Consider the following 18,436-nt stretch of genomic DNA (forward strand, 5'->3'; position numbering starts at 1 on the left):
TATCAGCTTGTCCGTTGGTCTTCCAGTTGGTACAGTCGGTCTGGAGATGGTAGTCAGATGACCTTCTCTTCTTTGTTTGACTCCAGAGTGAGTGGTGGTCTCTGCGTTCATGGCTTTGATTCCTTTCTTCACGCAGTGGTTGAAACTGCTCCAAACCTTCCCTATTCGAGGGGTCTTGTATACATCTTGTGTGTTGCTCCTTCTTGATATAAAGTTGGTGGGGAACAAAAGGAAGTATTAGATTTGGAATTTATTTCAAAGCCACTAATACATTTAGTATGCTGGATTTTGGGCTGTTCCTATTGACCAAACGACTCTTTAAGAACCATAGGGTTGTGTCAAACTGTCAGACCAGGTTACATACTAACATCATGCAATGTTATATTTCAATAGATTCTGTTACGTTATGACATTATTTTAATAATGGAAGTCATTGACAAGTCTGGGGAAGTCTCCATTAAGCTGCTGGAGGAGCTCAATAAGTAAGTCTTGTCACTCACCAAAACTATTTAGATTTGATCATGGGTGAGAAGGAGAGGGATGGTACTTTCCTGCATGGCTGAAAGTCATGAGTTCGATGCTCAAATAGCAAGTGGGGAAATAATATTTGTGGCAAATATCACAAAAACCTAATTGTTTCAGTTGTTCGTCAGGGAAGAGTGCCTGCCATTTCAAGTCTGGCCTAAATGGGACTGTAATCCAAACCATTACACCCCAACAAATGACGAAAAATCATTGCAGCCTTCCCAGTATCATTCACCTCTCTGGCTTAAGCAGTAATAGGGTACCTCACCATGTCTCAGAGGTACCTTAAAGCAGTTCACATGGACACATTACTTAAAAATATTGCAATTGTTTTGATGGAGGAAAATTTTCCAGCTAATTAAATCCCACAAGCCATGAGATCAATCATGTAAATTCACATTTAGAGTACTGGACAACAGCAAGGTTCTGTGCTTCTCTTCACGCATTGCCATGAGACATCTGTAAGGTCTCTTCCTCTTTCTTTGGTCTCACTGCATTTCTCCCAAGGATTTCCGGTAACATAGAACGTGCCCCACCCTCTGCAAACATTTGTACACAGTGGACAGGTAAGAGATGACCAATGACAGTCCTGTGACATGTGGGATAAAAATTCTTGTTTGGGCAGTAAGGCAAGAGGCGACTCACTGGGGGAACTTCCCAACATTCTCCCATGTGATATTGTCTAACCCTCAGCAGGATTGTGGAGGTTAGATTAGATATCTTTATTAGTCACATGTACATCAAAACACACAGTGAAATGCATTTTTTATGTCGAGTGTTTTGGGGGCAGCCCGCAAGTGTCGCCACGCTTCCGGCACCAACATAGCATGCCCACAACTTCCTAACCCGTACATCTTTGGAATGTGGGATGAAACCGGAGCACCTGGAGGAAACCCAAGCAGACACGGGGAGAACGTACAAACTCCTTACAGACAGTGGCTGGGATTGAACCCAGGTCACTGGCACTGTAATAGCATCACGCTAACCGCTACACTACCATGCCTGCCCTCCATTCCGTTGCCACAGGCTAATAGAGGTTACAATCTTCCTACAAAATAGACCTAGATATATTGATTTCATAACATGGAACAGTACAGCACAGGAACAGCCCCTTCAGCACGTGATGTCTGCACCAAACACAATGCCAATTTAAACTATATCTCTTCTGCCTGCACATGATCCACACTCCTCCAGTCTCTGCATATTCATGTGTCTAACAGCCTTTTAAACATCACTATTGTATCTGCTTTCACCACTACCCCTGGCAGCCTATTCTAAGCACCTCCCACTCTCTGTGTAAAAAAAAACTTGGCCCCTACATCTCCTTTAAACCTTCCCCCTCTCATCTGAAATGCACATCCTCTAGTACTTGACATTTCTATCCTAGAAAAAGATTCTGACTGTCTACCCTATCTATGCTTCTCATAATTTTATAAACTTCTATCAGGTCTCCTCTCAATCTCCAACGCTCCAAGTTTGTCCAACCTCTCCTTATAGCTCATACTCTCTAATCCAGGCAGCATCCTGGTAAAACTCTTCTGCACCCTTTCTAAAGCCTCCAGATCCTTCCTGTAATATGGCAACCAGAATTGCACACAATACTCCAAGTGCAGCCGAACCAAGGTTTTATACAGCATTAGCTGCCTTAATGGATTCTGCAGATGCTGGAATCTGGAGCAATACACAAAAAGTGCTGGAGGAACTCAGCAGGTCAGGCAGCATCCATGGAGGGAAATAAACAGTCGACATTTTGGGCAGAGACCCTTCATCAGGACTGGAAATGAAGAGGGCAGAAGGTGGGGGGAGGGAGAGGAGCACACACAGGCAGGTGATAAGTGAGTTCAGGTGATAGGCGAGTCCAGGTGAGAGGGGGAAGGTAGGTGGGTGGAGGGGGGGAAAGATGTAATAAGCTGAGAGGTGATGGGTAGAAGAGGCAAAGGGCTGAAGAAGAAGGAATCCGGTAGGAGGGCAGTGGACCATGGAATAAAGGATGGAGGAGATGGGCAGGTCATCAAGGCAGGGGAAGGGAGCCACAGGAATAAGGGAAGACAAAGGAGCCTTAAAATGCTTTAGTGTTAAGGATGGCATAGTGGGTAGCACTTTTACCTCGAGGCTAAAGGTCGTGGGTTCATCTGCCATTCCAGATGTTTAAAAATCGAAGCAAATATTCCAGAGCAGCCAGGGGTGAGTGCTGCACTGTCGGACTTGCCGTGTGTTGGTTGAGATATTAAACTGAAGCTCTGGAAGTAGATATTTATATGACTCAGTAGCCCAATTTTGAAGAAGAGTGGGGGTGCCATCCCCAATATCTTGGCCCTCAAGCAACAACGCCAAAACAGGTTATCTCCTCATTATCACTTTATTGTTGGTCAGAGCTTGCTGCCTGCGAATTGGCTGCATTTCCTACTTTCCCATAGAACTTCATTAGCTATAAAACTCTTTGGCCTACTTATAGTTGGTAAAGATAACATATAAAATGTTACTTAAAACCATTGAGAGACCTTTGTGTTTGTAGTCATTGTTAAGATGAAGGAAAGTATTATGGAGTATGTAGGAATAATTAGTCTTATCATTATAAGCATTATTCATTTATTAGCATACACCAAGGGTATAACAGTGTTACCAACTCAAGGAATTTAATGAATAGGTTTGCGGCCTTTCTGTTATTTGCTACCCTTTGTGTTTAATTTTCTATTCGTTCTCATTTGCAGACAGGCTGCAAATTACTCTTTCAGACAAAGCAAACCCCTAGGGCGAGGAACATACAAGGAGCGGTATCTCTTCATTTATCGGTGAGTGAAACAACAGTGGAAAACATTTCAAACTCAAAGATGCATCCAAATTCCCGATGCAATTAAAATTTGTTTAAATTTTTTATCAGTACTGATTTAAATAGGGTGACGGTTTTAATGTGGTCACGGAGCAGGAGGAAACCCAGAGGATCAGCAGAGACAATGGAGACTAAATCTAGTGTAGCGTTTAGAATCAGTTTTGCAACCAGTCCAGTGGCTTTCCAATCGAAGGAATCAAATTAAACTACAATCCTATAATATCTGCTGAGCACTGTCTTAGTTTGCTTTACTGGATCAAACATTCCAAAACTGAATGATCACTATAAATATTCAAATAGATTAAACAAAGAAATATGAACATTAATAAAAGAAACTGCAGATGCCGAAAGTCTGAAACAAAAACAGAAAGCACTGATGAAGAGTTGTAGGTCAGAAACACTAACAACTCCTCTTTCTACTGACTTTGGTTTATTTCACAAGGTTGGGAAAGTACGCTTGTCTAAGCATTTACTTTTATAGTTCTCATGTTTCTAGCACATTTATTTTTCCATATTTTTAAGATCCATATTTGCATACAAGGGAATGAATTGTACCATTGGCAGCTTCAACCAAGTTATTTGTGTTGAGGACAGTTAGAAAGACATATTGTATTTATGTACCTATTGGAGTGGGAGTCACTCGATTACATTACTGAAGATTCCATTGATCTCTACAGAGGTAGGTGGAGCCTGGAGACTGGTAATTTATCCTGGTTTTATCTGCAAGTGCTAAGACGGTGACTTCTAACAATGCTACACTGGACAAACCAGGGAAAAGTGGACAGGAAAGGACAGAGAAAAATCATTCCTCTTTTACTTTGGCTCCTGAACCAATTAGAACCATTTCTACAGTGCTCCCACCTATGGTAGGTCCCTCCTGACAATGGGTCAGGATGAACCCTAGGATTGTTATAGTCCATGCAATGCAGTGTAATTTAGATAAATAAATCAGGCTGTTCCTTGGCTAGTCTGTGGCTCAATCACCCCAGCTTAGCCATAATGATGTGGAGGATTCTGCACAAAGATTGTGTCAATCTTATTCAAATATTATGAAGCTGTCAACGGCTCCACCCCATTTTCAGCTTATAGAAGATCTCTCAAAAACTTTTAAAGTGTTAAGCAAAAAGCATTTTCAAGCCAGAGGTTATTGTCATATGTACAAGTACATGTATGCACAAGTGCAATGAAAAACTTACTTGCAGCAGCATCACAGGCACACATTGCATTTCACTGTGTGTTTTGATGTACATGTGACTAATAAAGAAATCTTATCTATAAGCAGCATTCACACGAAAAACAAATTATACACAATTTTTACAAGAAAGTCAATTTTATTGCAAAGTGATCATGGTGTTGCTATACTGTGGTGATTAGTGCTGTGCAGGTTGGTTTCAAGAACCAAATGGTTGAAGGGAAGTAGCTGCTCTTGAACCTGGTGATGTGGGACTTCAGGTTTCTATACTTCCTGCCCAATGGTAGCTGTGAGAAGATGGCATGGCCCGGATGGTAGGGATCTTTGATGACAGATGTCGCCTTCTTGAGACAGTGTCTCATGTAGATATTACCGATGGTGGGGAGGGATGTGCCCATGATGTATTGAGCTGAGTCCACTACTCTCTGCAGCTTCTTACGTTCCTTTCAAATTTACTTTCAAATGCAATGGACTAATATCGATGGAAAGGAAGTCCAGTGAGGTCTGTCACAGCCGTGAATTTTCCTCTCTGTGCTTTATCCAGGCAATAATTGACACCCCTGTGGTACAGATGAAATTCTATCCCAATTGTAGGCAAACAAAGCTTCAAGTTTTGTTCATAACAAGATCATGTGAACAATAATGGGATAAATAACCAGATAATCTTCATTTTGCTTTGTGCTAGTTGAGGGAGGAATGCTGGTCAGAAAACTATCCTCCCACTGGTCTGAAATAATATGGGTACAGATATGTGAGGCCTCGCTTAGATCAGGTCACATTCAGAAAGGCTCTGCTTTTAAACCAGCTATTTAATTGTTCCCTGCATTGATTAAAGATTTAACACAATATTGCAAAGTTTACTGCACATTTATTTTTCCGGGTGAGCTTTTTTAATATGAGAGAGAAGAACAAGAATTTCTGGCAGCTACAATTGTAGAAAAGTTACCAACTAAGCTAGCAACACTCGGAAATGGAAAGGCTGAGAACAGGTGGTTTGAGAACAAAGGCTGCTTGTAGCTGGCTGGTCATTTAGCTGAGAAATGCAAGAGTATTCATGTGAAAAATAACAGTCATTGAGTCATATAACACAGAGTCAGGCCCTTTGGTCCAACGAGTCTGCACTGACTGTCAATCACCTAGTTTTCTTCAATTACACTTTTAAAACTGAAAAGGAAATAAAATTCTGAAGAGCTATCAGGTACTTCAGAATGACAGTTCTGAAATACAGTCCATTCCAGAAGAAGTGATAATTGACAAGGCTCAACTAACTTTTGGTACTGCACAATATTGGACAGCAGGTGATGCAAAACATTAAGAACTGTGCTAGAAGGATCAGCCAAATCAATATTCATTGCAATTGTGAAAATTTCAAACCTCACACAAGTACCCACAGCATAAAATAAAACAGCAAAAGCCCACTACCCTGTACCTATTTTTGGCCAACTATTGTTTATACTATTTTTGTATTAGAATTTGTAACAAAGACTTCAGACACCAGAGTCTACACTGAGTTGAAGGACAAGGGTGACGAGTCCGTCATTGGGGAAATTGACTGGATCCAAGTGAGCGGACCATAAAAGGCTATCTTGTAGCACAGGTGTTGTGTTCCGGATTGCAATGCATTTGGCCGCAAAAGCATTCACAGTGTTTGATATTTTAAAGGAATCTTGCATGCAACTCAAAAGCTGCTCTTACAGTTCTCTCAGACACCAGCTGCTCGTAGGGCAAGCTGAAGATCAAATCACTTGGTGCAGCACATAAATAGATGAGAACAGTTACCAGGTTCAGCAGAGAAATTCATGTTGAATGACCAGGGTAATGAATCACAAGCATGCAGAAAGGTTTTTTATTAGGATTATTAGATGATGGAGATGTCTGATTGGATTAAATGCCTGCATTAGCTGCCATTACAAAGCCTTATAGACCCAAGAAAGCTTAGAATGGGTATCCTCACTTCTGACATAAGTACATACGTTCTTGATTAAAGCCAGAGGTGACTGTTGTTTGTGGAGCTCTGGAACAAGACAAGCTTAACTCTGCAATGCCAATAATTTGCACACCTTCTTAAATTACCAATATTAACAGATCTTAGTGTTTTGATCCAAGATTTACCCAAGAGTGATCAGTGTTTCAAATAGGTGTTTCCACATTTGGTCTCCAATAGACAGGGTCAATCAGTGAATAAGAGAAATAAGGATCGATAGGACCATGCAGTAGAAGCCTCTTTTCTCTGAGTCAAATGTGGTTACAAACCCCACTCTAGAGATCCAAGCACTTAGTTGAGGCCAGGATTTCCAGCGTTGTTTTTATTTATTATTTGTGTTGGTATTGGTTTATTATTGTCACTTGTACCGAGGTACAGTGAAAAACTTGTTTTGCATACCGATTGTACAGGTTAATTCATTACACAGTGCAGTTACATTGAGTTAGTACAGAGCGCACTGAGGTAGTACAGGTAAAAACAATAACAGTACAGAGTAAAGTGTCATAGCTACAGAGGAAGTACAGTGCAGGTAGACAATAAGGTGCAAGGTCACAACAAGGTAGATTGTGAGGTCAGTGACCATCTCATCATATAAGCGACCCGTTCAATAGTCTTATCACAGTGGGATAGAAGCTGTCCTTGAGCCTGATGGAAGAGGAGAGAGGAGGGGGCTTTGAGTGTTATAGGCCAGGTCAGCATTTATTGTCCATCCAATGATGCACTGAAGAAATGCTTGTATTTGAAATGCTTGTCAGTTGTAGAGTTATTCAGAAACAGATTAAATAATCTGCTCTCTCAGGGAGACACGAAAGAGTCTATGGCACTGTTCCCCTTGCTGAGTTGGTCAATATTCATCCCTCTACTACACCACTAAATCCGATTATATAATTATTACCTCATTGCTGCTTCTTAAATTTCACTGTGAACAAATTGGCTGGTGCATTTCCTACATTAGAACTGTTCAAACAAATATGTAGTAGGCTGTTAAGTGCTTCAGGATAGTACAAGGTCCTAAAAGACAACATTAAATGAAAGTTCTTTTGAGAAGGACTTGGGGCCACCCCTGAAACCCTTGGCTGAGAAATTGTTTCACACAATGGTTTGGGCATTACAACAGTGTTGTGGGTCACCCAAATACCATTGGATCAAGGATTTCAAATGTGTAGTGTATTGAACAGAGTTGTTGTATCTTCCCATGTTGCTGCACTGAAACCTAGGTTGTTGGTTTCAGTGTAACATTCTCCATTGATGTGCTATAGGTTACTCACAGCTGTTTCCATATAATGCATCCACTGCAATCTTTGCTAGCAGTTTTTAAAAGGACATACCATGATACAAGCAACACTCTTCCAGCCACGGGGGGGGGGGGGGGGGGATGTTGCTATTCAATGCTACAGTGATGGAAGGATGTGGGAGAGGGCTCCTTGGAGGTCAGAAGCACCTGGATGGTCTGGTGAAGAAGTGTCATCTAAAGGTATGTTCATTGCTTAGGGTTGGGGGCACTAATCTCTCCAGATTTTACTAATCCCCTTTCCCCCAAAATCAACCAGACCATACAGGTACTTCTGACACATTCAAAAATCCCACTAAAAATGAGAAGACAAATTTCTCAACAGGTGCTAAAACACCTAGAAATATGCTTAACATTGCCCTACATAGGGTTAAGTGAGTTTCTATTGCACAACATTATTATTGTATAAACTAATTTCGATTCTCTTTGATTATCCAAGTAATGGTTCCAACTTTGTGTCACTGATTTTTTGCAACCTCTGTTCAAACTATTTCAAAGTATATATGTAAACCAATGCCAAGTCCCACAAAAACAGCATTGTCTTTCCAACTGTCTATCAAAATAACATGTGCGTAAGTTAATTAACAAGGAATCACAGAAGTACAGAGAGACATCCTGAAACTAGCCAGACATATTGCAACACTCTATCACTTGCAGAGTTAGCTGTCTAAAGTTTGAATTACATTTGAGTTGAGGCATGCAAACAGGTCTTTGCCCAATGGCAAAGCAATATCCCTGCTCAACAAGTTCTTTTTCAAAATAAAGCTGACAATATTGATTACTTTCACTTCTGGCAAGTTCTTGTAAATGTACGTCGTAGACAACATTAGAAAAATTATGTTTCCCTAGCCTTCAACAGGCACATAGGGGACCTCTGAGTGAACCATCCAAACTGAAAATCAATACAGTCTTACTGACCATAGCTGAAAACCTTGTTGTGAGAACTGGTGATTTTATTAATATGGATAATGGTTATAGAGCGATGATTCTGAGAAATATACTACTGATAGTATTAATTGCATATAAAGTAACATTAATTCTTAAATTGTTTTCTAAAAAAAAGATATGCCAGCTAACCTCTTGTGTTGTTGAATATGGGTGAACCATGTTTAAAGGGTAGATAAAAATTGGCTTTCAGTTTAAGGTTATCCATTCCATCCTCATTCTAAGATCTTCATTCTAAATTTAGGTGGCATCTCTATTGTTGGGAGAGTATAATGACAGTGTGATGCATTTACAAACACTTCTTCTATTTAAATGTAATCATGGGAGTTTATAAATGGAAAACGTTGAGAGGCAGTGCATGCAGATTTTAGTATTGGTATTGGTTTATTATTGTCACTTATACCGAGGTACCGTGAAAAACTTGTCTTGCATACCACTCGTACAGATCAATTCATTACACAGTGCACTGAGGTAGTACAGAATAAAAATAATAACAGACTACAGAGTAAAATGTCACAGCTAAGGGGAAGTGCATTGCAGGTAGACAATAAGGTGCAAGGTCAAACAAGGTAGATTGTGAGGTCAAGAGTCCATCTCATCGTCTAAGGGAACTGTTCAATAGTCTTATCACAGTAGGATAGAAGCTGTCCTTGAGCCTGGTGGTATGTGCCCTCCAGCTCCTGTATCTTCTGCCTGATGGGAGAGGAGAGAAGAGAGAATGACCTGGGTGGGTGGGGTCTTTGATTATGCTGGCTGTTTCACTGAGGCAGTGAGAAGTAATATTGTTTTGCCAATGTTTACAATTTAAATGTTTGATTACTTTAAGTACTTTTCTCTTTTTTTTATAAGATTTATTTCCTTGAATATAATCAGACACATGTAATGTTTTTCTCCCTGCGTGGCAAAGCACAGATTCTACCCACATATATTGGAGGGAGCAGAAAAATCACACCCTCCCATTTCACGATGTATTTTCACTCAATGCACACTATCCTGCGCTATGCCCAAGACTAATTTTCTATCTATGTTGTTAAAACATACTCCCCAAATCATTGCAGCTTGTGCCCGTTTGTGTGGCTGCCCAGGCACTGATTGTCAAGTTAACAGGTAGAGTCCTCTATTTGTATCTGATTATGTTTGTGCTCAGTAATGAAAGATCTGTGCATGAAATAGATGATTAATGTGGAGTCCCATTACTGGCACATATTTTAAATCACAGCTACTTATCCGAAAGCAATGACAGTATGAATAGTGGCAGTAAAAATAAAGTCTCCCCAAACACCACTAGTGTTGGCAGACATTATGACCTACGGAATACTAAACAACCATAGACATGTATCATTCTTTGTTTAAAAATTATCCCAGCACATCGACTCTTGCTGCCAATTTTCTTCTCTCCCTTTCAAGACGCTGATGCACATTGCAACATTTTGTAGAGTCGTGCAGCACAGAAACAGATCTATCAGCTACGAGTCCATGCCAACCATCAAGCACCTACTTACACTCATCCTGCACCAACCCATTTTATTCCCCCATCAAATCCCCTAGATTCTACCTCTCACCTACATGTTAGGAGCAATATACTCTGGCCACTTAATCTGCAAGCCTACACGTCTTTGGGATGTGGGGAGGAAACCAGAGCACCTGGGCGGAAACTCACGTGGCCACAAGGAGAATGTGTGAATTCCACATGGACAGAATAAGAGGTCAGGAAAGAACCCAGCTCACGGGATCTGTGAGGCAGCAGCACTACTAGCTGTGCCACCGTGCTGGGCAATTGTGCTGGCACAGTGATACGCAGTAAATACTGAGCCTCTTTGGAATCAATAAGTGGTTCCCAGGATCAAATTGTAAAGTAGAAAAACTATTAGAAGATGCCCTTTTAAAGGAACAGCTGTAGACACCATGGAGATTCTCCTGATCAGCCATGCTGTGGAGATGTTGACTTTATTCAGTTTCAAAGAACCACGTACAGGAAAAGAGTTAGGATTACAATTTTCACTTTGATCAGTAACAATAGATGGGTGTTTCCATTTTGGTTACCTGTTATATACTGATTTTGTGATAATTTTAAGATAGAGAATGATGAACATCTATAGTTCTTTAGTATTCTAGAGTTCTTAGTGTCTGGAACATTAGTGGTGATTGGGGAGATATGATTTTTACTGCCACTTTTCATACTGTCCTTGTACTGGGAATAGTATCTGTGAGTTAAAATATGTGCCAGTAATGGGATTCCACAGTAATTAATTGCAAGTTTACTTCAGGCACAAGTCTTTATTTCTGAGCCATTTTTCTGATCAACACTGAGATCTTCATGGTCTACAGTTCCGTACGGCTTAGTAAATGTATCCAGTTGAAGTGATTCATATATTCTCCCTGCAGTGATGATATCGTGCGAGTGGAAAGAGTCTTTCAATACGATGATATGCAGCCAGGTGACGAGGATGCTTTCTCCAGGGAGCCTTTTGTCATTCAGTTCAAATCACCAACCACAGGTAAAGGCCTCTGCAGTCTCATAAACATGTAGGGGAATCTATTTAAACTATACCTGTTAATACTCATATGCAAGTGGGCAGATCTTAACTGCTATTCGAACGGCTACATCAACTCATGTAGTTTCACTTTTACAGAGATATTCTGCTTCACACATTCCTCCCTCATGTTCTCTGCTACTGAAAATAACTTGTTTTACATAGAACATAAAAAATTACAACACAGTACAGGCCCTTCGGCCCACAATGTTGTGCCAACATTTAACCTGCTCTAAGATTTATCTAACCCTTCCCTCCCACATAGCCCCCCATTTCTCTATCATTCATGTGTCTATCTAAGAGTATCTTAAATGTCCCTAATGTATCTGCCCCCACAACCTCTGCCAGCAGTGTGTTCCACCCTCTGTGTAAAAATCTTACCTCTGACATCCCCCTTATATCTTACTCCAATCACCTTAAAATTATGTCCCCTCGTGTTAGCCATTGTCGCCCTGGGAAAGAGTCTCTGACTGTCCACTCGATCTGTGCCTCTTGTCACCTTGTACACCTCCCTCATCCTCCTCCTTTTCTTTCCTCTTTCCCAGCTTTGACAAAGGGTTTTGGACATTAAAAGTTAACCGTGTCTCTTTCCACCGATGCTGCCTGAACTGCTGATTGTTTCCAGCAATTTCTCCTTTTGGAGCATAGAACAGTGGACCACAGGAAAAGACCCTTCGGCCCACCATGTCTGCACTGGCCATGATGCTAAACAAAACTAATCCCATCTGCTTGCTCATGGTGTATATCCCTCCATTCCCTCCCTGTTTGTGTGCTTGTCCAAATACCACTTAAACGTTGCTATTTTTCCTGCTTCCGCCACCTCCCTTGGCAGCACACTCCAAGCCCTACCACTCTGAGTAAAAAAACTTGCCTCGTAAATTACCTTTAAACCTTCCCCTCTCACCTTCCAGTATTTGACATTTTCACCCTGGGAAAAAGACTCTACCGACTCTATCTATGCCTCTCATAATTTTATATACTTCTATCAGGTCGCCCCTCAGCCTCCAACACTCTGACACTCCAGAGATAACAATCCAAGTTTGAACAACATCTCCTACTGTTGTCCCGTAATTCAATTGTCACTGCGGTCTGATGTAAAGTTACACAGTGCCACGAGGTCGCTTCGATAAAACACGTTTATTAGCAGTGCACCGCTGAGGAGAAGGCTCTTCAGCACTCATCAAGAGTCTCTCCCGGTACAAAGGGGTAGACAGAGATTTCTACAGGTATTGTCACGCACACTTAATGCATACGGCGCCGTGAGTTTCGGTCAACCCGAGACAGACATCGCACCTATTGTTTATTATAATTGAGTTATAAGCAAGAAATTCAAAGGCAGGTATCACCCCTCATTGTCTAGACCAAGCTTCCACTTCGATGTCTATTGCACCCAGTATCGCTACAGTCTAGCAGATCGGGACAGATCAATACCCGGAACAAACACTCCATCTAGTGAGTCAGCGGCTTGCTTGCTCTAGCTGGAGAGGTATTTTTTCTATCAGCTATAGGTATGGTCACAATTCTTAACCCTTTTCTTCCTCACTATGAGGCAGAGAGACTAAGAAGCCAGGGATTTTTCCCAGTGAGTGGAGGGGTGTGGAGGGAAAATAGTCCTGCTGTGTTACTCCCATGTGCCCTCTTGCATTCACGGTAGTGTAGCGGTTAGCATAACGCTATCACAGCGCCAGTGACCCGGATTCAATTCTGGCCACTGTCTGTAAGGAGTTTGTACATTCTCTCTGTGTCTGCGTGGGTTTCCTCCGGGTGCTCCAGTTTCCTCCCACATTCCAAAGACATATGGGTTAGGAAGTTGTGGGCATGCTATGTTGGCACCGGAAGCGTGGTGACACTTGAGGGCTGCCCCCACAACACTCTACGCAAAAAGATGCATTTCATTGTGTGTTTCGATGTACATGTGACTAATAAATAAATCTTAGCTTATAATAATACTAGCTTTGGGAATGACACAAGAGTCTGTCACTCAGTCCACATTCCTGGAATTAATGTGGTTAGACTACATTTGATGTGTTGTGTGCAGTTCTGGTCGTCACACTATAGGAAGGCTGTGGAGGCTTTGGAGAGGGTGCAGAAGAGGTTCATCAGAATGTTCCCTGGATTGGAATGCATTAGCCATAAGGAGAGGTTGTAAAAACTTGGATTGTTTTCTCTGGAGCATAGGAGGCTGGGGGGGGGGGGGGGGGGTGACCTGATAGAAGTATATAAAAATATCAGAGATAGGGTAGATAGTCAAAGTCATTTTCCTGGGGTGGAAATGTCAAATGCTGGAGGGCATAGGTTTAAGGTGAGAGGAGGAGGTTTAAAGATTTGTGAGGCAATTTTTTTTTTAATACAGAGAGTGGTAGGTGCCTGGAACACGCTGGCAGGGGAGGTTGTAGAAGCAGATATGATAGCAACATTGAAGGGGCACTTAGACCAACACATGAACAGGCAGGGAATAGAGAGACACTAACCATGTGCAGACAGATGGGATTAGTTTTGATTGGCATCATGGTTGGCACAGACATGGTTTTATGTTCTAATAACAGAAAATGCTGGAAACAATCAGCAAGACAGGCAGCTAACTTCTCAGATCTGAAACCTTTCATCAAAACGGGCAAACAGAGAAAAGTAAGTTGTGTTCAGTAGCAGGGAAGATGGTGACGGCATGGGTACAACAAACAGAATCTCTCTGAAAAGGTGTAATGTAGCAGTTAGAATAGCAGTTAGGATCAGATTATGATACTTTGTCTGTGTAAATTGTTGCCGATGGCAAGGCTGTTGGACATACCCAGAAGGCCAGAACACACCAACAGAAGAAGGAAAAACTACTGAGCCAAAATCATGACAGGCAGAAATGGCCAGTCCTGAAACAGACAGAGGTGTGTACCATAAAGTTTCAGTCCACGTTCCTGCAGAATGGGAAAGAGACCATGGTAAGATCAAAAACAAAAATAAAATATTTAAGTTATAAATTTTCCTAAAACATTCCCACATGCATCAGGAGATACAAAGTGCTTTCAATACACCCTCCCGCTGTCTACCATTCAAAATAGTGCATAGGTCCATCAGTGCCTGATAGGATGAGAGGATAATGTTCAAAGGTAAGCGTGGAAGTTGATGGTGGTCTCTTTTTCTAACAGGACGTGGAAGTCCTTGCGCCTGCTTCAAAAGCACAAAGTTATGAAAACCTTTTCATTTTTTTTTTAAATGTTAGACATCTCAATTCAAAGTTCCTCTCCAAGAAGCCTAAAAAGCAGAAAAGGTTAATTCTTAACATAGTTTTTAAATGGTTTTGTTTTTTTTTCTTTTGAATTATATGGACACAGCAGTCTGGTGAAAATAAGCAGATGGGTGTTTTATCAGTTCTCAAACAGACCTGCACAAAGTGTGCCAGGGAGCTTCAAAAGATATGCTTCCAATAAAAAGCATCGGGAATGTTCAAAGATAAAGAGAGTCAGGCTCCTAGAAAGGTGAGATTTCACGGTCTCAATATCCATGTCACTATTTGAACATTTTATGAGCTGGAAACAGTCTATTTTGAATTGCACTGAGAGATACACTGAACATGTTATCTAAAATTATCACTGTACTCACGGACTTGTGTAGCATTCTGTTTGATTCATAAGTTTTATCTTCAGATGTCAACCGTCAGGAGAAATTGGGGAGGTCTCTAATTTCTTCTTGGGATGCAGATGTCACTGGCAGTGTCAGCATTTATTGTCCACCCCTAGTTACCCTGAATTGTTCGGAGTTGATAGTTAGAAGTCTACTATATTTGTATGCCTACAGCCACATATGGGCAAACTCAGATAAAGGTCATTAATGAACCAGTTGTTTGCTTTGCAAAAAATCCATTAGCTTCACAGTTACTGTTGCTGACATTAGCCGTTATTTTTGAGCTTAATTACACAACTTTAAATGGCCCAGCTGCCTTGTTGGGCTTCAAACTCATAGCTCTAAACCACTTGATACTGGTCCAGTAATTCAGCCGCTTGTCTACCATACCCCCATTTAAATATTGTTGTATGCATGCCAATGTCTGTATCTATGCCTGTAATGCAATGAAACCCTTAAAATGCATCTCTGTTAGTCAGGAAGCAAACTATGCAAGATATAAGATATCTTTATTAGTCACATGTACATCAAAACACACAGTGCAATGCACCTTTTGCGCAGAGTGTTCTGGGGGCAGCCCGCAAGTGTCACCATGCTTCCGGCGCCAACATAGCATGCCCACAACTTCCTAACCCATACGTCTTTGGAATGTGGGAAGAAACCCACGCAAAAAAAGGTAGTCAGATGGAGGACATGGTGGTGTGCTGCAGCTGTTTGATGTGGGAACTCGTGGACCTTGCTGCGGTCCAAGATGGCCACATCTGCAGTAAGTGCTTGAGGCTGGACGAACTTCGGCTCAGAGTTGATGAGCTGGAGTCGCAGCTACAAACACTGCGCAGCATAAGGGAGGGAGAGAGTTATGTAGACACGGTGCATCAGGTGACAGTCACCCCCCTTAGGGTAGGTACATCTGAGGTTCAGGAGGCAGATAGAATGGTGACGGTCAGGGGAGGGAAGAGGAAGAAGAAGTCAGGCAGGCAGACAGGACAGAGACCCCCGGAGGCTGTTCCCCTCAGTAACAAGTTTTCTGCCTTGGAAGCTGTTGAGGGGGATGACCTGCAGGGGCCTAGCTGCAGTTACCAGGTCTCTGGCACTGGGACTGGTACTGCTGCTCAGAAGGGAAGGGTGGGAAAGAGACATGCGGTAGTGATAGGGGACTCGATAGTCAGGGAAACAGACAGGAGGTTCTGTGGCAGTGAGCATGAATCCCGGATGGTATGTTGCCTCCCAGGTGCCAGGGTCCGGGATGTCATTGATCGGGTCCACAGAATTCTTGAGTGGGAGGGAGAGCAGCCAGAAGTTGTGGTCCATATTGGCACCAATGACATAGGTAGGAAGGGGGATGAGGTCCTGAAGAGTGAGTTCAGGGAGCTAGGCAGAAAATTGAGGACAGGACCTCAAGGGTAGCAATCTTGGGATTGCTGCCAGTGCCACGTGATAGTGAAGGTAGGAATAGGAGGAGGTGGCAGATAAATGTGTGGCTGAGAAGTTGGTGCAGGAGGGAGGGTTTTAGATTTCTGGATCATTGGGATCTCTTCTCGGGAAGGTGGGACCTGTACAGAGAGGACGGGTTACACCCGAACCAGAAGGGGGCCAATATCCTTGCGGCGAGATTTGCTAGGGTGGTACAGGAGGGTTTAAACTAGTTTGTGAGGAGGAAGGGAACCAGAGGAGTAGGTCAGAGGAAGAAGGGAATGGGGAAAAGTTAGATCAAACAGGTAGAGAGGCTTTGGGGAAGGAGAAGCAGAATACAGGCTATAAAAGTAGTAAGGTAGATGGACTGAAGTGTGTTTACTTAAATGCAAGAAGTGTCAGGAATAAGGGGGATGAACTGAGGGCTTGGATAAGTATGGGGGACTATGATATCGTGGCTATTACCGAGACGTGGCTGACGTCAGGAGAGGAGTGGATATTGAATATTCCTGGTTTTCGGTGTTTTAAGAGGGATAGGGAAGGGGGGAGAAGAGGTGGAGGGGTGGCGATACTGGTCAGGGACACTGTTACGGCTGTGGAAAAGATGGATGTTGTAGAAGGATCATCTCTAGAGTCCGTATGGGTGGAGTTAAGGAACAAGAAAGGAGCAGTTACTCTACTAGGAGTATTCTATAGGCCCCCCGGTAGCAGTAGAGATATAGAGGAGCAGATTGGCAGGCAGTGTTTGGAGAGAAGCAGAAATAACAGGGTTGTTATAATGGGAGACTTCAACTTCCCAAATATAGACTGGAACCTGCTTAGTGCCAAAGGTTTAGATGGGACAGAATTTGTTAAGTGTGTCCAGGAGGGATTCCTGACGCAGTATGTTGACAGGCTGACTAGAGGGAATGCCATGTTAGATCTAGTTTTAGGAAATGAACCGGGACAGGTGAAGGATCTATTGGTGGGTGAGCATTTGGGGGACAGTGACCATTGCTCCATAACCTTTAAAATTGTCATGGACAGGGACAGGTGCAGAGAGGACAAGAGGTTTTTCAATTGGGGAAGGGCTAACTACGAGGCTAGAAGGAGAGAACTTGGGAGTGTAAATTGGGATGTCCTTTTTGAAGGAAAATGTACCATGGGGATGTGGTCGATATTCAGGGATCTTATGCAGGATGTTAGGGATAAATATGTCCCGGTGAGGCAGAGAAGGAATGGCAGGGTGAAGGAACTGTGGGTGACAAGAAGAAGGTAGCATACGTGAGGTATAAGCAGCAAGGTTCAGACAGGGCCCGTGAGGAATATAGGGTAGCGAGGAAGGAACTTAAGAAAGGGCTGAGGAGAGCTGGAAGGGGACATGAAAAGGCTTTGGCTAGTAGGGTTAAGGAAAATCCCAAGGCCTTTTTCAAGTACGTGAAGGGTAGGAGGATGGCTAGGGTGAAGGTAGGTCCGATTAAGGACAAAGGTGGGAGAATTTGCCTGGAGGCGGCGGAAGTGGGAGAAGTTCTGAATGAGTACTTCTCTTCGGTATTCACCAGGGAGAGGGGTCTTGATGATGTGGAAGGGAGTGCTGGTAGGGGTAATGTTCTCGAGGTTGTTGATATCAAGAGAGAGGATGTGTTGAAGTTGTTAAATAATATTAAGACAGATAAATCTCTGGGGCCTGACGGGATTTTCCCCAGGCTGCTTCGAGAGGCTAGGGAGGAGATTGCTGAACCGCTGGTAAGGATCTTTGAGTCCTCGTTGTCTACGGGGGTGGTGCCGGAGGATTGGAGGGTTGCGAATGTGGTCCCCTTGTTCAAAAAAGGTAATAGGGATAGGCCAGGGAATTATAGACCGGTGAGTCTCACGTCTGTGGTGGGTAAGCTGTTAGAAAGGATTCTAAGGGATAGGATTTATGAACACCTTGAGAATCATGGACTGATGAGGGACAGCCAGCATGGCTTTGTGAAGGGAAGATCTTGCCTCACAAGCCTGATAGAGTTCTTTGAGGAGGTGACCAGGAAGATTGATGAGGGCAGTGTGGTGGATGTGGTTTACATGGATTTTAGTAAGGCATTTGATAAGGTTCCTCATGGTAGGCTTCTTCAGAAGGTCAGAGGCC

General features: G+C 42.6%; 1 protein-coding gene across 4 annotated transcripts in view; it reads left to right on the forward strand.

The window, feature by feature from the left end:
* LOC127571627 (deoxyribonuclease gamma-like) overlaps positions 1-18,436 on the forward strand; it is a 49,383-nt gene that overhangs the window by 14,602 nt on the left and 16,345 nt on the right. For 3 of the 4 annotated variants that reach the window (XM_052018182.1, XM_052018183.1, XM_052018184.1), the window contains 3 exons: positions 394-482; positions 3,237-3,317; positions 11,153-11,265. In XM_052018182.1, the coding sequence (XP_051874142.1) occupies positions 394-482; positions 3,237-3,317; positions 11,153-11,265 (283 nt within the window). The remainder of the gene's footprint in view (positions 1-393; positions 483-3,236; positions 3,318-11,152; positions 11,266-18,436) is intronic. The other variant, XM_052018185.1, reaches the window with a different exon arrangement.

The sequence above is a fragment of the Pristis pectinata genome, chromosome 6 (assembly GCF_009764475.1).
Source record: "Pristis pectinata isolate sPriPec2 chromosome 6, sPriPec2.1.pri, whole genome shotgun sequence".
Taxonomy (NCBI): domain Eukaryota; kingdom Metazoa; phylum Chordata; class Chondrichthyes; order Rhinopristiformes; family Pristidae; genus Pristis; species Pristis pectinata.